This window comes from Cibotium barometz, chromosome 46, assembly GCF_041138505.1.
Source record: "Cibotium barometz isolate CiBa-2024 chromosome 46, ASM4113850v1, whole genome shotgun sequence".
Classification (NCBI taxonomy): domain Eukaryota; kingdom Viridiplantae; phylum Streptophyta; class Polypodiopsida; order Cyatheales; family Cibotiaceae; genus Cibotium; species Cibotium barometz.
The window spans coordinates 1,446,411-1,463,404 of NC_141091.1; the positions used below are offsets into that span (position 1 = coordinate 1,446,411).

Below are 16,994 nucleotides of genomic sequence, written 5' to 3' on the forward strand. Positions count from 1 at the left end.
CATTGGTCAAGACATTTGGTGAAGGGACCAAATGGTGACAAATAACACACAAAGAAGCGATATGACTCTTTACATACGCAAAACTTTTAAAGCGCACTTCCAATGAGCCCCTAATTGGTTTCAATTAGGTTTCCATATTCAGCTCACATGTGGGCGATCTCATGCTAAGGGTGTCCAGCCTCGATCAGCCCCATCAAATCGGGTGTTCACTTCAAAAACATGGCGAGCCCATTAAATCAATGTGTGTGTGTGTGTGTGTGGATGTGTTTTTTTTCCCAGAGGTCATAGCCTCACTTGTTGGAAGGTTGGCGATTTTGAGCTTGTGATCTATGGCTAGAAGGTGCCTTGGATTATCCCATAAGTGGAAGCATGGGAAGTTGAAGAGCCATATATAGGCTAGAGTGGCACCTTGTCATAGTCATCTTCTCCGGCCGGTGTTTTGGGAGGCAGCTCACCGGGAGATGGAAGCCCGGTGGAGGGATGCTGCAGTGCCCGTTGGGGGTGTTCGTGGTGCTCGGTGGTGATGCGTCTCCTACGTGCGTTAGTCTTCCACTGCGCATTCTGACATGGTATCAAAGCCCGAGCGTGTGTGGTCCTAGGCGACCCCCTTGGCCTCGGTGGCTTGCGGAGCTCGAATTGAGGGAGGGTGTTGGAAGGTTGGCGATTTCGAGCTTGTGATCTATGGCTAGAAGGTGCCTCGGATTATCCCATAAGTGGAAGCATGGGAAGTTGAAGAGCCATATATAGGCTAGAGTGGCACCTTGTCATAGTCATCTCCTTCGGTCGGTGTTTTGGGAGGCAGCTCACTGGGAGATGGGAGCCCGGTGGAGGGATGCTGCAGTGCCTGTTGGGGGTGTTCGTGGTGCTCGATGGTGATGCGTCTCCTACGTGCGTTAGTCTTCCGTTGCACATTCTGACATGGTATTAGAGCGTGGGCGTGTGGGGTCCTGGGCAGCTTAGGCGTGTGTGGTCCTGGGTGACCCCCTCGCGCCTCGGTGGCTTGCGGAGCTCGAATCGAGGGAGGGTGTTGGAAGGTTGGCGATTTTGAGCGTGTGATCTATGGCTAGAAGGTGCCTTGGATTATCCCATGAAGCATGGGAAGTTGAAGAGCCCGGTGGAGGGATGCTGCAGTGCCCGTTGGGGGTGTTCGTGGTGCTCGATGGTGATGTGTCTCCTACGTGCGTTAGTCTTCCGTTGCGCATTCTGACATCACTGCCTTTGACTAATTAAAAAAAAGAGGCAAAACGATCAGTGTAGAAGCAAAATAGATAGCCTACATCAAAAGCAGCTGCCCCCTCTTCCACACAGCTTGCACCCGCCTCTATGCACAGTTTTAGTCATGTTCTTTCTCTATGGTGGGTTTGCATGGGCTTTCAATGCTAGCTTCAAGCTGTCGTTTCTCTGCTCATTGATCCTTGCATCAATTGTGGCTCCCTTATTTTTCGGGCACATCACACCGCAAGTAGTAATATCACATTTTATGGGTACAAAGTGAATGGCTCCATTACCTAGAATCACTTGACCATTGCTCGTTGGCATAGAGCGCCCCTTTACTTGGACTCACTTGACCATAGCCCACCATCTGAGCCCCAACTCTTTACCCATGTTGGCATACTTTCCAGAGGTTTGTCTATTGTAGCTCCACCCCAATTGACCTCTCCTGATCTGTCCAGCAAGGACGGCAACAACACCAACAACACTCCAATTTGGTTCTTGCCGCTGCAAACATGGCCTCAGATTCCAACCTTGACAATGGTCCTCCTTCGCCAGCGTGGCAACAAGAGATCCAGACCAGGGTCACCGCGAAACGCGTTTCACTTTGCCTCAAACGCGAAACGCTTCATCCGTGCCGTGAAATGTTCAACGTTTCATTACGTGTAGCATAGAAAAAAAAATTGGAAAAAATTAAGGTTTGGCATCTTTTTTGAGGGCGTTGCTTGACCGTACGTTTGCAACTTTGCTTGTCTTCTCTCCTCGGCGTTTTTACCAGCTGCTAGCAAGGTAGCACCGTAGCTCTCTCTCTCTCTCTCTCTCTCTCTCTCTCTCTCTCTTCGAGTCTCTCCCTCCCCCCCTCTCTCTCTCTCTCTCTCTCTCTCTCTCTCTCTCTCTTCGACAATGCTCTTTCTCTCTCCGACTCTCTTCTCTCTCTTTGACACTCTCTCTCTCTCTCTCTCTCTCTCTCTCTCTATATATATATATATATATATATATATATATATATATATATATATATATTCGACACACTGTGTGTGTGTGTGTGTGTATGAATTGACTCTCTTATTTTTTTTTCAAAAATTGAAAAAAAAAAACTAATCCCTCTACCCTTTTCCTATTTTGCAAAAATTGAAATTCTATACCCATTTCTGAAATTTCAGAAATGGGCATTCAATTCGATGCCCAAATTTGGGGGAGATTTTTCCAAATTTGGGAAATTTTAATTTTTGCAAGAACCCCCAAATTTGGGCATCGAATTGAATGCCCAAATTTCTGAAATTTCAGAAATGGGCATTCAATTCATGCCCAAATTTGGGGGTATTCCGCATTTTTATCAATTTTTGCAAGAACCCCCAAATTTGGGCATTGAATTGAATGCCCAAATTTCTGAAATTTCTGAATTGGGCATTCAATTCATGCCCAAATTTGGGTGTTTTTCTCATTTTTATCAATTTCTGTAAGAACCCCCAAATTTGGGCATCGAATTGAATGCCCATTTTTGAAATTCCAGAAATGGGCATTCAATTCAATGCCCAAATCTAGGGGTTTTGTCCAATTTGAGCAATCTCAATTTGGACCCCCAAATTGATGCCTAAATTTTAGGCAAAATCTTGAAATTTCAGATTTGAGTCCAAATTGGAAAAGGCCCAAATCAGATTTTGATTGATTGATTATTGAACTGTTGGTGTGTATACTTTCAGCTCTTTTTGCACCATGGTTCGGAGTGGAGCAGCCTCGGGCTCAGCGAGAGGGAGATCTTCAACTGCAAGGGACCCATGGCTCGATATGGTTGTCATCAACAAATACAACCGTTCGAGTTCTAGGAAGGCGGTCTGCATTTATTGTGGGCAAGTGATGTTTGGTGATGTGACCTTGCATGGGGAGATGGCAGCAAAGGCATCAAGGCATGTGTTGGAGTCCCGGGGATCACAATCGATATATGGCGATTATAGGTCGTCTTCAGTTCCCCATTGCACAGGCTGTGCTTGATGCAATTGTTTAGAGAGAAGACAAGACTTCTAGACCGTGCTTCACAGGAGGTTGACCATAATGTTGGAGCACCAGGAGAGCAGCGAGAGGAGGAGGCCAGCCAGAGTGTTGCTCCGTTTGGGAGGTACAAGAGAGACTGGTGGTGCAGGCACGAGTACACCATGTGCTAGCACCACTCATATTGATGCTCATGTTTCATCTATGCATAGTGGGCCTTCTCGGGGAGAGGCTTCTGCCACACAAGAGGGTCTAGCACCACGGAAGAGGTCACATGCAGAATCACGTCCCAACACATTGCATGATAGTTGGGCTTCAAGTTTGAAAAAGCAAGTTGAGATTGTTGAGGAGCGTTTGTTCTATCAATGCAACTTGGCATTCAACATTGCTCGTACAGGAGCATACAAACGCTTTGTGAATGTCGTGTTCGTTGCAACAGTTGCAGGAGCGTCCATTACTCCGGCAGGTGCAGAGGCACTTTGTACCACAAGGTTGACTAGACAGATTGATATGGTGCATGATCAATTAGAGGGACTTAGGTCTTCTTGGGTCGTGTATGGATGTACTATAATTTTTGATGGCTGGAAAGATGTCCGTAAGCGGCATTTGTTGAACATCTTGGTCTCTCGTTGCACTGGAATGACCTTCTTGAGGTCGATTGATGTCTCTGGCCGCGGAGTTCGGATCGCAGGTACGTTGTAAGTTGTAACTTGTAAGTACTAGCAACGAGTAACAAGTTGCTTCTTTTATGAAAGTCGCAACAATCACTTTCAACTCTCGAGACTCGAGATTCATGTAACTGGGATAATACTAATAATGTTTTTTTTTCAACTATAGAAGAAACAATATGGAGACACATACATGAGGCCATCGAGGAGGTTGTGCCACAGAATGTCATGCAAGTGGTCACAGATAATGCAAGCAATTGCAAGTCTATGGGTGTCATATTAGAGTCCAACACCATGTGTTGCACACTCCTTGGATTTGATGATGGAGGACATCGGCCGCATCCGTTGGGTTGCTTCCTTGGTAGACAAAGCCAAGGAGATAATAAGCTTTGTGACTCGGAAGTCATTTGCGCTTGGCTTATTCCGATCCCACTGCGAATGGGAGTTGGTAAAGCCAGCGAAAATCAGATTTTGCTACATCTTCCTTGTCTTGTGCCGGTAAGTCTATTTGAATATCAATTCCTTGATTTTCTTAGGGCTTAGAGTTAAGTATGATCTTAATCAAGTCTTTTGTATACCGCAAAGTGCAGGCTAGTGAAGTGTAAGGATGCACTGCGAGCCCCATGGTTAGTTAGTACGAAAGGTACGATACGGTACGGTACGATAAAATACGGTACTAATTGGTACCTTAAAATTTTTTGAGGTACGGTACGATATTAGTACGTTTAAAAAAAAAAATACTTCCTGAACTTAAAAATTGTAGACAAGAAGTTACAAAATAGTAGAACCATGAACATAATGTCATCATGCCATTAGAGTACAAAATTGCTACAAAAGGATAGGCCAAAAACTCATGGCATGGGCGACCGCCAACATGCGTACATACATGATACTACATACTACAATACATCATCGATGGGCTAGAAGGAGATAGATGCCCAATGCCTAGAGAGCTATAACATATCAAAAGTCTACATCATCACCAACATCTGCATGATCATCAACATGATCACTACTAGAGTGTCCATCAAGAGAGTTCTCTGAAGAGGACTCTTCGAAGGTGGACGAGACACTCTGGGGATCATTCTCGCTAAGTAGGTTGCCATCATCATCAAACAAGGGCTCTCTAGGTAGTGGGGTATCATCATGAGGGGGCAATGGAATATCATCATGAAGGCAGGGATTGGAGCTCAAGGATCCCCTAATATGGCAATGGCAAGTGCATACGCTCCTGACAAACAGCTCCCTATAGGCTGCAAACGGCGATGAATGGCTCTCTAGAAGACTGAAATTGCTCCACGCAACAACAACAACAACAACAACAACCAAAAAAAAAAAACTTTTCGTACGGTATCATACGAATCCGTACGGTACCGTACCATACGGCAGGCATGTACGGTTTCAGCCGTACGACGTACGAAATCAACTATGAAGTCTGCGGCGTAAGGTAGTTGACCAGGCGTGGATCGAGTAGCCCGAGTCTACCATGCATGCTACCATAAGCATCCAAAACACTATCTTCGACAATGAGTTCTAGACAGATGCTGATGGATTACAGTGTGCATTATTGCCTGTGGTGTCTATGCTACGACTCTCTGATGGTGAGGGAGCCACCATGGGACTCTTGTACGAGTTCATGGAGAGGCTTCGACGAGCTATCACAAGGTCCACGACTATTAGCCCTGATAGGTATTACTTAAATATATTTGGACGATTCAAGAATCAATATTTATAATTTAATCATGTTTCATAAATAAATCATAATGATTAAAATTTGAAATGCTTGTTTATGACATCACATGTCGCATGTGTAGGATTCCTCTCATGCTGAGCATCTTTGAGAGGAGATGGTCTTGGTTCCGTCGGCCAATCCATTGTGTTGCACACATTCTCCATCTTGCATGGAGAAGTGATAGCCAAAGGTCTGATCGTGTTCTTTTGATTGCATGGAATGAGTATATTGAGAAGGTTTATCTTGATGGGGCCATGCAAAATCAGTTTGAGGAAGACCTCTTAGAGTACAAAGGCAATAGGGGTAACTTCTCCTGCCAGACTGCACGTGATCCGGAGAATCAGGCGTTGCCTGTCTCTTGGTGGGAAAAGTTTGGTGGATTGAACACCACATTGCAGACATTAGCCTTAAAAGGTCTTTTGCAAGACGTGAGCTCATCAGGCGCTGAGAGACTGTGGAGCATTATGAGTGATATCCACACAAAGGACCGCAACAGGTGTAGTTTATTTGTAATTTCTAATATGCATATTATATAAATTTATAATATAGACAACATTACGTCTATGTTGAATGTTCTAACTCCTAACGTGTTTTAAACATAATTTCAGATTGAACACAAGTCAACTTGATAAGTTGGCTTATGTCAATGCGAACCTTCGAGTGTTGGAGAGAGCTGGAGGTTTGGACACTACGGGAGCAGTGAGTTGGACAGTGAAGCAGGTGGATTATAGAAAGATTGATGTGAGACTTGTTGATGTGTCACAACTACAGCCCAGGATAGCCGAGGATGATGTCTACGACTTCATCCAAGAGGACATGATGAGATTTACACGTCAGACATGCTCCTCCATACGCCGTGCAGCCCATGCTCATGAGGAGGCATCCATTGAAGAGACATCTGCAGCAGGAGTCCGTCGAGAAGGCTGTGGAGATGTAGACAGTTCATCTAGATGGACTAGAGAGATGGATCCTTTACCCTCCAGACTTACTCCCACTCTCTGTGAGTGTGAGTGATGATAGTGACTAGGCTAGGAGAGCCTAGGACTTTATTTGTGTCATGGTCTTTTTTGATGTAATATGTATTGCACTTTCTTTTTTGGACTCCTGTAATGCCGAGTTAATTATTACATTTCTTATTTAATGGTACATGTCCACTGCCACTAAATCATGTTAAAACTTTAAGTTCTTAGAAATCTTGATCTTGTGACTTGTCAATGATTCAATGGATTATGGTCATGTGACATGACCTCATGAGTCATGAGGCATGCTTTTTTCAATGTTACATGTATGACTAAGTATGAGGAAATCATTGTCCATGGATGCAATCAATAATGTATTGTAGACAGTAGACTTGTAGTTTTAAATGCTGTTTGGTACTTTTGTTTTCTTGATTGTACGTTATTATAGTAATTATATGATTTTGGTACTTTTGTTTTCTTGATTGTACGCTATTATAGTAATCAAGTTTGAAGGCCCAAATCTGAAATTTCAGATTTGGGCTCCCACATTGGAGGGGGAAATTGCACTCTCTCTCTCCAATTGAAAGCCCAAATCTGAAATTGGTCCCCCGACCTTCAGTTTTTATGTATATAAGCGTTTCGGTCCATCATTTCACTGGCCACCTCCAGGTGTTGAAACGTTTCATTCCAAAATGAATTGTTTCAGTAGGGAAACGTTTCGTGGTGACCTTGATCTAGACACAGATTACCCAAATGTAGATCTAGCAATCTTTGGACGCGCTCACCTCTTAGATCTAGCAACTGTAGATGTCGAGTTCCGTGGTTGCAGTTGGCACATAGCACGAGGCTCAGACAACATATTTCAAAATTTAGATCTTGATGATTGAGTCATTTATCGTCTTAAAAAAAAAAACTAAATTATTTGTCTTTTAAGAAAGTAACATTAAAAAATTGGACGTCATATCTTAGGAATCCTACTTTGGCTAGTGGAATAGACGTATTTGGGATCAAAAACTATGCTTGTATTTTGATACATTGAAGCTCACCCACGCCAAGAAAGCCGTACATGATGACAACGATGACTATATACCATCACCACATAGAAAAAGTTCAAAGTTCGAGTGGGTAATTTGTAAGTAGCTCATTCTTCCTAATGAGGATTTTCAAGTCCGATTTCGTGTACGCCACTTGACCCAAATTGAATCATTGACATCACACACGTCCCAGTTCGCTAGTTTGGTAGGGGAGATTTCCACATTGTCCTTAGAAGAGGGTTGCATGCCATCATTGAGGCACTAAATCCCACGATATGTGTGGACGTTCTCAAGTACAATCCAGTCGACCTATGTGTTGCTTTTTGCTATGTCGAGTGAGTAGCTAATATTTCTTTTGGTTTATGGGGAGCTTTATTCCAAGGTCTCAAAATGTGGTAACGGTGATCGTTCGGCAGGTGATGGATTCAAATCCTCTTCTTTCGATGGTCCCTAGACTCGACCCAATCAGCAGTAGAATATCCAAAAACTTGGCCAACAGGATGAGTTAATCTGTGATTGCCACATGGGATATGACTCTGGTCATGAACAATCACCCAACCATAGGTTTGTTTCCCAAACCTCGTCTTGCAAGGACAACAAAAATGTGGATTGTGTATCATCTATTCAGGCATTCATCAATGGCTTGAGTGTCCCAAGTGACCTAATAATCGCGAAAATTCCAACAAGGAACCTTTTATTTCGGAAGAAAACTCTCAAGATTCTTCCAAAGGTAAACATTCCATGCTTTATCTCACCAACACAAGATAGTACAAGTACTTTGGATGATGGCACTAGTTTAGATGTAATTGTGGTATCTGCCTCCATATCTCCCATAACAGAATAAGCTAGGTGGGATGACAGGGATGCACATGCATATGCATTGGTGGCACTCTCTGTGAAGAGGAGGTAGTATTCCTCAATTACTTATGTAAAACAGCCAAGTAGTCTTAGGATGCGCTTGCTATGCTTTTCTAGGTGCGTAACAAGACACAAGTGGTCTCTTTGCACAAACAATTAGAGTTTGAGCATATGAATGAGGGAGATTTAACGGATAAGTTCCTCACAAGGATTAAAGATCTTAGCGAGTAGCTTGTATGTATTGATGAGGCCTATCTCAATACTTTATTAGTGTCTACTATTCTCACAGCTTTACTAGATTCATAAAAGGGTTTTACATCCACACTTTAACTCATGAGGGTAACCCCTATTATCTTATGTTTGATGAATTGGTTGTAGTGTGCTTGCAAGAAGAAAAATCATGGCAAATAAAACCGGTCTATGGACACATAAAGCGGTAATTCATTCACAAATAACCTGGACTTACTCAGACACACAATCACAGAGTCCTCGCTCCCTCGCTCAACAACACATTTGCCCCGAAGTCCGGCGCTCCTTGCGGTATTTCTTTATTGTTAAAAAGTTGGAAAATACAAAGCACAAGTGCAACAGAGCACTCTACTTGCACCAGCTGAGTTTTACAAATTCTGGGAGAAATTTGCCAGCATAACTGCACTAAAACTGTTCCATAACATCTCAGAATGAGTCCCAACTGACAGGCTCACTTCCATAGGCATCAGACTACCCAATGGAGTCCAAAACATCACAATTCAGCTTGCTGTAATTTTTTGCACAGACCTGTTTTCAGCTCTGTTTTCAGCCCAAATTAACCCTTGTACTGTCCTGGAAGACTTTAGCAAAGTCCTACTGCATTCTGGCATCAACCGGGCAACATAACAGCCCAAAAACAGCACCTAAACAGTGCTGAAACAGCGTTGTATTGAAGAGGTTATTACCCTCTTCTGTCCCTGCTTTGGTGTAGGAACTAACTACACCGGTTCCTGTTCAAGGAGGCTAGTTCAAGGAGGCAACTAGCCTCTGCATATAAGCATGAAATTCACACAACTGTACCTGATTTTATCTGATGAGAGCATTACCATAGTCTGCAAGAGAGAGAGAGAGAGAGACTGTGGGGAGCAAGCTCAACCCTCAATACATGAGTTGCAGGGCAAGGGAGTGCACCACAATAGCTCTTAACCTGCAACAATCCACCATCATGGCTGCAAATGAGCCTCATTCAGCCCAGAATCCCACGCTTCCCCCTTCCCAATGTGGAAAATGCACATAAATTTGACACTTGGCACATTTTTAAGCCTTTTTCCACATGCAATCTTCCAAGCTAAAAATCTCCTGACTGGTTCACACTCTCACAACAGTCTTTTGCCAGCTTTTGGTCCCTTTGACATTCTGCACAAACTGACGCGCACACTTTTCAATTCCGACACCGCCCAAAATAGCAGTTCCCTAGATTTTAGGGATGATGTCATCTGCATTCCTTCTGGTCTCCTGACCATCTTTGACCACTACGGTCACTTCAGAATTTGCTTAGAATTCAAGATACATTCACATTTCGGTGGTGGCCACTTACTAGTGTAAACCGGCCTATGCCCTCATTCAGTGCCCATGTCCTGGACACTGTCATTCATCTTTCAGTTCAGTTCTCAGGCTTAGCCAACCACTGGTCCAAAGTCCCACTGGTTGACCCATTCTGACTTGCAATGGCCCAAGCCCTTCCAAGAGATCCCGGGGGAAAACAACAGCAACCAAAGAGAAAGAAAAGAAAAATATATATTTATAAAGAAATGTAAATAAGGAAAACAAATGCAAAAGGTTTCACCTCCTGGTACTATTAGTGTCACAACATGTAAATCATTCATTTGAAGCGTAACAGATACAACTTCAAAGCACTGAAAGTTCATTCATTGATTAAGTCATTGACAACAAATGTCAAAACTGTACAGTGCCAAATATATAATACAAATGTACATGTCATTTAGAATTCAGCTTCAAAAAGCATATTAAATCACTGCAGGTTCTAACAGGAAGGCTTCCTTGTAAAGTTGCATCAACTGAGGTGAATCAGCCAGTTCAACCTCATCCATCCATTTAGCATCCATTGGTGAATAATTTTTGAATTTCACCAAGTATCTTCTTGCAACTTGTCCTTTCACTTTTCTGTCTTTATGGGCCAGAATTTGCTCAGGAACCAGAATTTCATCCAATTTCTCCACTTCAGGCTGTTGCTCTGGCACTATATCTTCTGGCACATTGCCAATAAAAGGTCTCAAGAGGCTCACATGGAATGCATTGTGGATCTTCCAAGTGTCTGGCAATTTTAGCCTGTATGCCACATCACTGATCCTCTCTTAGACTTGGAAAGGACCATAATATCGCATGCTCAGCTTAGGAAACAGACGTTCCTTGCCCTTTCTTTTTCTGAGTCGTGCCTTTTCAAAGCGCAATAAGACCCAGTCATTCTCTTTAAACAAGAGCTCTCGACGATGCATGTCAACAGCTCTTTTTTGCTTAGCTTGTGACTTTTCCAAGGCATATTTGACCTTCTTATACGCTTCTTGCCATCCCTCAACATACCGATCTGCTCCAAATATCTTATCCTTTGTCTGCAGAATGGGAGGTACTTTCTTGCCACCTTCAACAATTTCAAAAGACGCCTTGCCAGTAGAGGAATGGACTGTATTGTTGTAAGCATACTCTACTAATGGCAAATAATGCTCCCAAGTTGCCTTATGTTCTGACACACAACATTTCAGCAGATCCAAGACAGTAGAGTTAGTTTCTTCAGACTGCCCATCAGTTTGAGGATGAAAAGAAGATGAGAATTTCAAGGTCGTGCCCATATTCTCAAACAATGCTTTCCAAAACAAGCTAGTCATCCTTGGGTCTCTGTCACTGACAATAGACTGTGGCATACCATGGTATTTAAAGATATTCTGCATGAAAATCTTAACCATGTGCTCTGGTTTAATCTTCTTTCTAACAGGAATGAAGTGTGCCTGCTTGCTGAATCTGCATATAACAGTCCAGATTCCATCATTCCCTGTCGTTGTTCTTGGAAGATCAAAAATGAAGTCCATGGCAATACTTTCCCATGGCCTCTCTGGAATAGGCAGTGGTTGCAATAACCCAGGTGCCTTCTGTCTGTCAAACTTGACCTTCTGGCATACTAGGCAAGATCTGACATAAGCATCAAGATCACGTCTCAAAGCTGGCCAGTAAAAGAAAGTCTCAACCGCTTTAACTGTAGCATCAATGCCTCGATGTCCAGCATATGGTGGAGCATGACTTTCTAACATCACTTTCGGCCTTAGCTGCTTAGTCACACAGCGCTTTCCATGCATCATGAGAAAGCTGTCTTTTAAAACATAATGATCATGGTGTTGATTATCCATCAGCTGCTCATAGATTCTGGAAAAATCTTCATCATTGGCATACTGTTCTTTCATATCATCCAACTCTTGGTGATAAGAAATAGCAACAGCTGACACTTGTGGTTTGCGAGACAAAGCATCTGCAACCACATTCTTCTTGCCTTCCACATGCACTATCTGGAAATGAAACATAGACAAGAAATTTGCCCAGCGCATGTGTTTCTTTGACAACTTTGCCTAAGTGAAAGTAACGAAGTGTCTGGTGATCCGTTTGTACAACGAAATCAGCACCAAGCAAATAATGCTTCCAACTGGAAAGTGCATGAATCACAGCTAACAATTCCTTCTCATAAATCTGATAGTTCTTCTCAGTGTCAGAGAGTATTCTACTCTCATATGCCACGACTCGGCCATTCTGCATCAAGACAGCACCAATGCTGTTCCCACATGCATCACACTGCACAACAAATGACTTAGACAGATCTGGCAATATCAACACAGGATCTGTAGTCATTTTCTGTTTCAGGCATCTAAATTATAATTTCTCTTTATCTGTCCATTGCCATTTAATGGCCTTCTTTTCAAGCGCATGTAACGGTGAAGCAATCTCTGCAAAATGCCTTACAAATCTGCGGTAGTAAGAGCATAGGCCAAGAAAACTGCGAACATCATGCACAGTCTGTAAATCTGGCCATGAAACGATTGCTTCAATTTTAGCAGGATCCATTGTGACACCATCCTTTGACACTATGCCCGAGGAAGTGAATTTCTTTCAAGAAGAACTCACTTTTCTTGCCATTGATCAGTAATTTGTTCCGCTTCAGTTCATAAAAGACTGCTGTCAAATGGTCTTTATGCTCCTCTTCACTCTTTGAAAAGACTATCATGTCATCAAAGAATGTGCCAACAAAGCTTCTATAAGGACGGAAAATCCTATCCATCATTCTGTTAAAAGTGCAGGAGCATTAGTCAAACCGAACGGCATCACTAGAAATTCATAGAGACCAAATGTAGTACGAAACGCAGTCTTATGCACATCCTCGGGTCTAATTCTAATCTGATGGTATCCACTCTTCAAATCTATCTTGCTGAACATTTTTGCTCCTTGCAAACGGTCAAGAATGTCATCAATGCGCGGAATCGGAAACCTATTCTTGATCGTGTTCTTGTTCAAGGCCCTGTAATCAATGCACATTCGCCATGAACCGTCTTTCTTCTGTACCAATAACACAGGTGAACAAAACGGAGAACTACTAGGTTGAATTAGTCCTTTCTCTAGCAGCTCATTAACCTGTGTCATAATTTCTTTCTGTTGGGCTGCGCTAACCCTGTACGGTGGCCTATTGGGCGGACTAGACCCTGGAATAAGATCTATGGCATGATCCTCTGGCCTCTCAGGGGGTAACTCTCCTGGTAAAGACTTTGAAAAACAGTCTCTGAACCTATCCAAGAAAGCTTTTCTACCTTCGTCTAGTGTAGACAAATCAGTTTCAACTTCATTCACTTGCTTTGCAAAAACCAAGTACGCAGAAAGATGATTTTTCATTACTGAAGTTATGGCAGAAGCAGAAATAACTGGGACAGACTCTCCTTTCAGCTTCACATCCAGAACATGAGTCTTGTCCCTATGTACAATTGTGATTTTCCTGTTGAAAGCATCCAACACTGCATGTTTCCTATGACACCATGGAATTCCCAACAGGACATCACATCCTTGCAAGGGCATGATAAGAAACTCCTCTGTGTCCACATAACTCTGTATATGCATGCGAAGTTTGCCAAGTATAGGAGTGACAGGAACTGAATGCCCAGGGCATGCCAAATCAGCCTGTCCAACTGGTCCCATCTCTTCAGCATGAATTCCCAACTTGGCTGCCAATGCCGGTGAAATAAAGTTGGCTCGAGCACCAGGGTCAAAGAAAATCAGCACTGTAGCATCTCTGATTTTACCCATGCTCTGCACAATTTATGTAGCATTATCACATGGCTGGTCACCAACCATGTCAGGTACCAATCCTGCACTCGGCATTGTCTTCTTCTTGGGTGGCCCTTCTTTATCCTTTGCATCTTTTGCTGGCTATTGTGGACATTTTGTAGCCATATGCCCTTTCTGTTCACAGATGAAACATTTTCCAGCTTGCATCAATGCCTTTCTCTCTTCAAATGACTTGCCATACAGTGGCCTCTTCTGTCCTTTGCCTTGACCAATACTTTTCTGAGGCTGTGACTACCAAGTCTTCTTCTCAAATGGCTTCTTTCCATAGAATGGTCTAGGTGGGAAATCCCTCTTCACAACTGGTTCCTGTTTGCCGTGAGGTTCCTTGTTCACTGTGTTCTTAAAGCCACGTGAACCTCCCTGTAGCAATGCATTAGCCATGTTTGCATTCTCAATGAGCTGAGTCATATTAGAAACATTGGTCTTAATGCAATAATCCCTGATTTCTTTGGGCAAACCACAGCAATGCTTCTCTATTTTCTCTGACAATGGCACTGTCCTGTAGGAAGTTACTGGCAAGAGTGCATCCCAAAACTTCTTATTATACTCTTCCAAATTTACACAGTTGGCTGCATCAAGTTTGTGCCATGGTGTCATAACATCCACTTCAAAAGTATTTGTAAGCCAGGTAAAAGAGAACTGCTGCTTAAACTGAACCCATGTAGCAGGTGCTTGTCCTTGCATCAACAGTGAGGTCCACCACTGCAATGCATTACCTTTCAAGAAAGTAGTAGCCTTCCGCACCTTAGAAGACTCTGTAAAGTTACCCCCAGTGTATGCTGCATCAAACTGCTGAATAAAAGTCAGCGCTTTCAATTTGTCCTGCATCCCACTGAAAGTCTCAAACTTTACTGCTTGACCTCCTTCTTTGTAATCCTTTTGCACCTTTTCTGCATCAGTCCCTACTGCTCTTTGTCCACTAGGTTGAGAAAATTCAGCCACACTGACAGGTGCTGCGGGCCCCAAAGCTGGACTAAAATAAGTTTGAAATCCGGGCTGCACACCTATATTGGCATAAAGAGGGTTCACAGCTTCCATAGGCATCATTCCTGGTGACCCTCTTGACATCAATCCTGGCAAAACTGTGGGCGGCCTAGCCATGGCCTGGAAAACAGACCCACCACCAAAATAGCCAGACTGGGAAGCAAGGAATGGAGGAATGGTCAGCATGACCCTTTGCACATTACTGCCCTGGCCATTAAATGCCTGTACCTGTACCTGTGCCTGGGTAACATGTTGCACTGGATCAGCTAGTATCACAGGTGCTTGCTCAACATGCTCTACCCTCATTTGCAACTGTTCTTGTGTCCTCTCTACTGCATGTTGGGATGCTTCAACCTGGGAATCCCCTGTACGTGACTGCAAAAATTTCTTCATTCTGGGATTCTTAACTAGCTGCTGAAAAGTTCCAAGCATGCTAAGAAGCTGTGCTTGAAACAAATCCTCCTGTTCCTGTTCTTCCTCTGGCTCCGTCCGAGCAGAGGCTGTTACCTGGGCACCTGTCACCTCTATACGCTGTCTGCGAGTAGAAGAGGAACTCTCTTCGGCAGGGAGCTTGCCTTTCCCTTTGTCTGACATACTGTCAACTGAAAGTTTAAGGGAACCTGTATCCAAAGAAAGAGACCGTACTCTTTCTCACTTGTAATCAGTTGTACCTCACTATGTGTGTCTCCTGTTCACCCAATCCAATCCGTGTCCAGGCTCTTGCAGAAAAGAGGACCCTATCCCGGCAATGGAACCATAAAACCGGTCTATGGACACATAAAGCGGTAATTCATTCACAAATAACCTGGACTTACTCAGACACACAATCACAGAATCCTCGCTCCCTCGCTCAACAACACATTGGCCCCGAAGTCCGGCGCCCCTTGCGGTATTTCTTTATTGTTAAAAAGTTGGAAAATACAACGCACAAGTGCAACAGAGCACTCTACTTGCACCAGCTGAGTTTTACAAATTCTGGGAGAAATTTGCCAGCATAACTGCACTAAAACTGTTCCATAACATCTCAGAATGAGTCCCAACTGACAGGCTCACTTCCATAGGCATCAGACTATCCAATGGAGTCCAAAACATCACAATTCAGCTTGCTGTAATTTTCTGCACAGACCTGTTTTCAGCTCTGTTTTCAGCCCAAATTAACCCTTGTACTGTCCTGGAAGACTTTAGCAAAGTCCTACTGCATTCTGGCATCAACCGGGTAACATAACAGCCCAAAATCAGCACCTAAACAGTGCTGAAACAGCGTTGTATTGAAGAGGTTATTACCCTCTTCCGTCCCTGCTTTGGTGTAGGAACTAACTACACCGGTTCCTGTTCAAGGAGGCAACTAGCCTCTGCATATAAGCATGAAATTCACACAACTGTACCTGATTTTAGCTGATGAGAGCATTACCATAGTCTGCAAGAGAGAGAGAGAGAGAGAGACTGTGGGGAGCAAGCTCAACCCTCAATACATGAGTTGCAGGGCAAGGGAGTGCACCACAATAGCTCTTAACCTGCAACAATCCACCATCATGGCTGCAAATGAGCCTCATTCAACCCAAAATCCCACACTTCCCCCTTCCCAATGTGGAAAATGCACATAAATTTGACACTTGGCACATTTTTAAGCCTTTTTCCACATGCAATCTTCCAAGCTAAAAATCTCCTGACTGGTTCACACTCTCACAACAGTCTTTTGCCAGCTTTTGGTCCCTTTGACATTCTGCACAAACTGACGCGAACACTTTTCAATTCCGACACTGTCGAAAATAGCAGTTCCCTAGATTTTAGGGATGATGTCATCTGCATTCCTTCTAGTCTCCTGACCATCTTTGACCACTACGGTCACTTCAAAATTTGCTTAGAATTCAAGATACATTCACATTTCGGTGGCGGCCACTTACTAGTGTAAACCGGCCTATGCCCTCATTCAGTGCCCATGTCCTGGACACTGTCATTCATCTTTCAATGCAGTTCTCAGGCTTAGCCAACCACTGGTCCAAAGTCCCACTGGTTGACCCATTCTGACTTGCAATGGCCCAAGCCCTTCCAAGAGATCCCGGGGGAAAACAACAGCAACCAAAGAGAAAGAAAAGAAAAATATATATTTATAAAGAAATGTAAATAAGGAAAACAACTGCAAAAAGTTTCACCTCCTGGTGACAGCAAAACCATGCTAGTAGGTGTTGGTCTT

General features: G+C 43.4%; 2 protein-coding genes across 6 annotated transcripts in view; both read left to right on the plus strand.

Annotated features, from left to right (window-relative positions):
• LOC147611794 (RING/U-box superfamily protein) overlaps nucleotides 1-16,994 on the plus strand; it is a 95,556-nt gene that overhangs the window by 22,521 nt on the left and 56,041 nt on the right. The gene's annotated exons all lie outside the window — the stretch shown is intronic.
• LOC147611795 (uncharacterized) lies at nucleotides 5,512-6,712 on the plus strand. Its single transcript, XM_086783631.1, has 2 exons — nucleotides 5,512-6,097; nucleotides 6,210-6,712. Exons 1-2 carry the CDS (start codon nucleotides 5,649-5,651, stop codon nucleotides 6,613-6,615), a joined length of 855 nt encoding a protein of 284 aa, XP_086639757.1. The 5' UTR covers nucleotides 5,512-5,648; the 3' UTR covers nucleotides 6,616-6,712.

Bases quoted from the DNA above. Each gene is read 5' to 3' on its own strand.
- LOC147611795 (XM_086783631.1), top strand. From the start codon at position 5,649: ATGCTTGTTTATGACATCACATGTCGCATGTGTAGGATTCCTCTCATG. The intron at 6,098-6,209 runs GTGTAGTTTATT...ACATAATTTCAG, and splicing joins CACACAAAGGACCGCAACAG to ATTGAACACAAGTCAACTTG.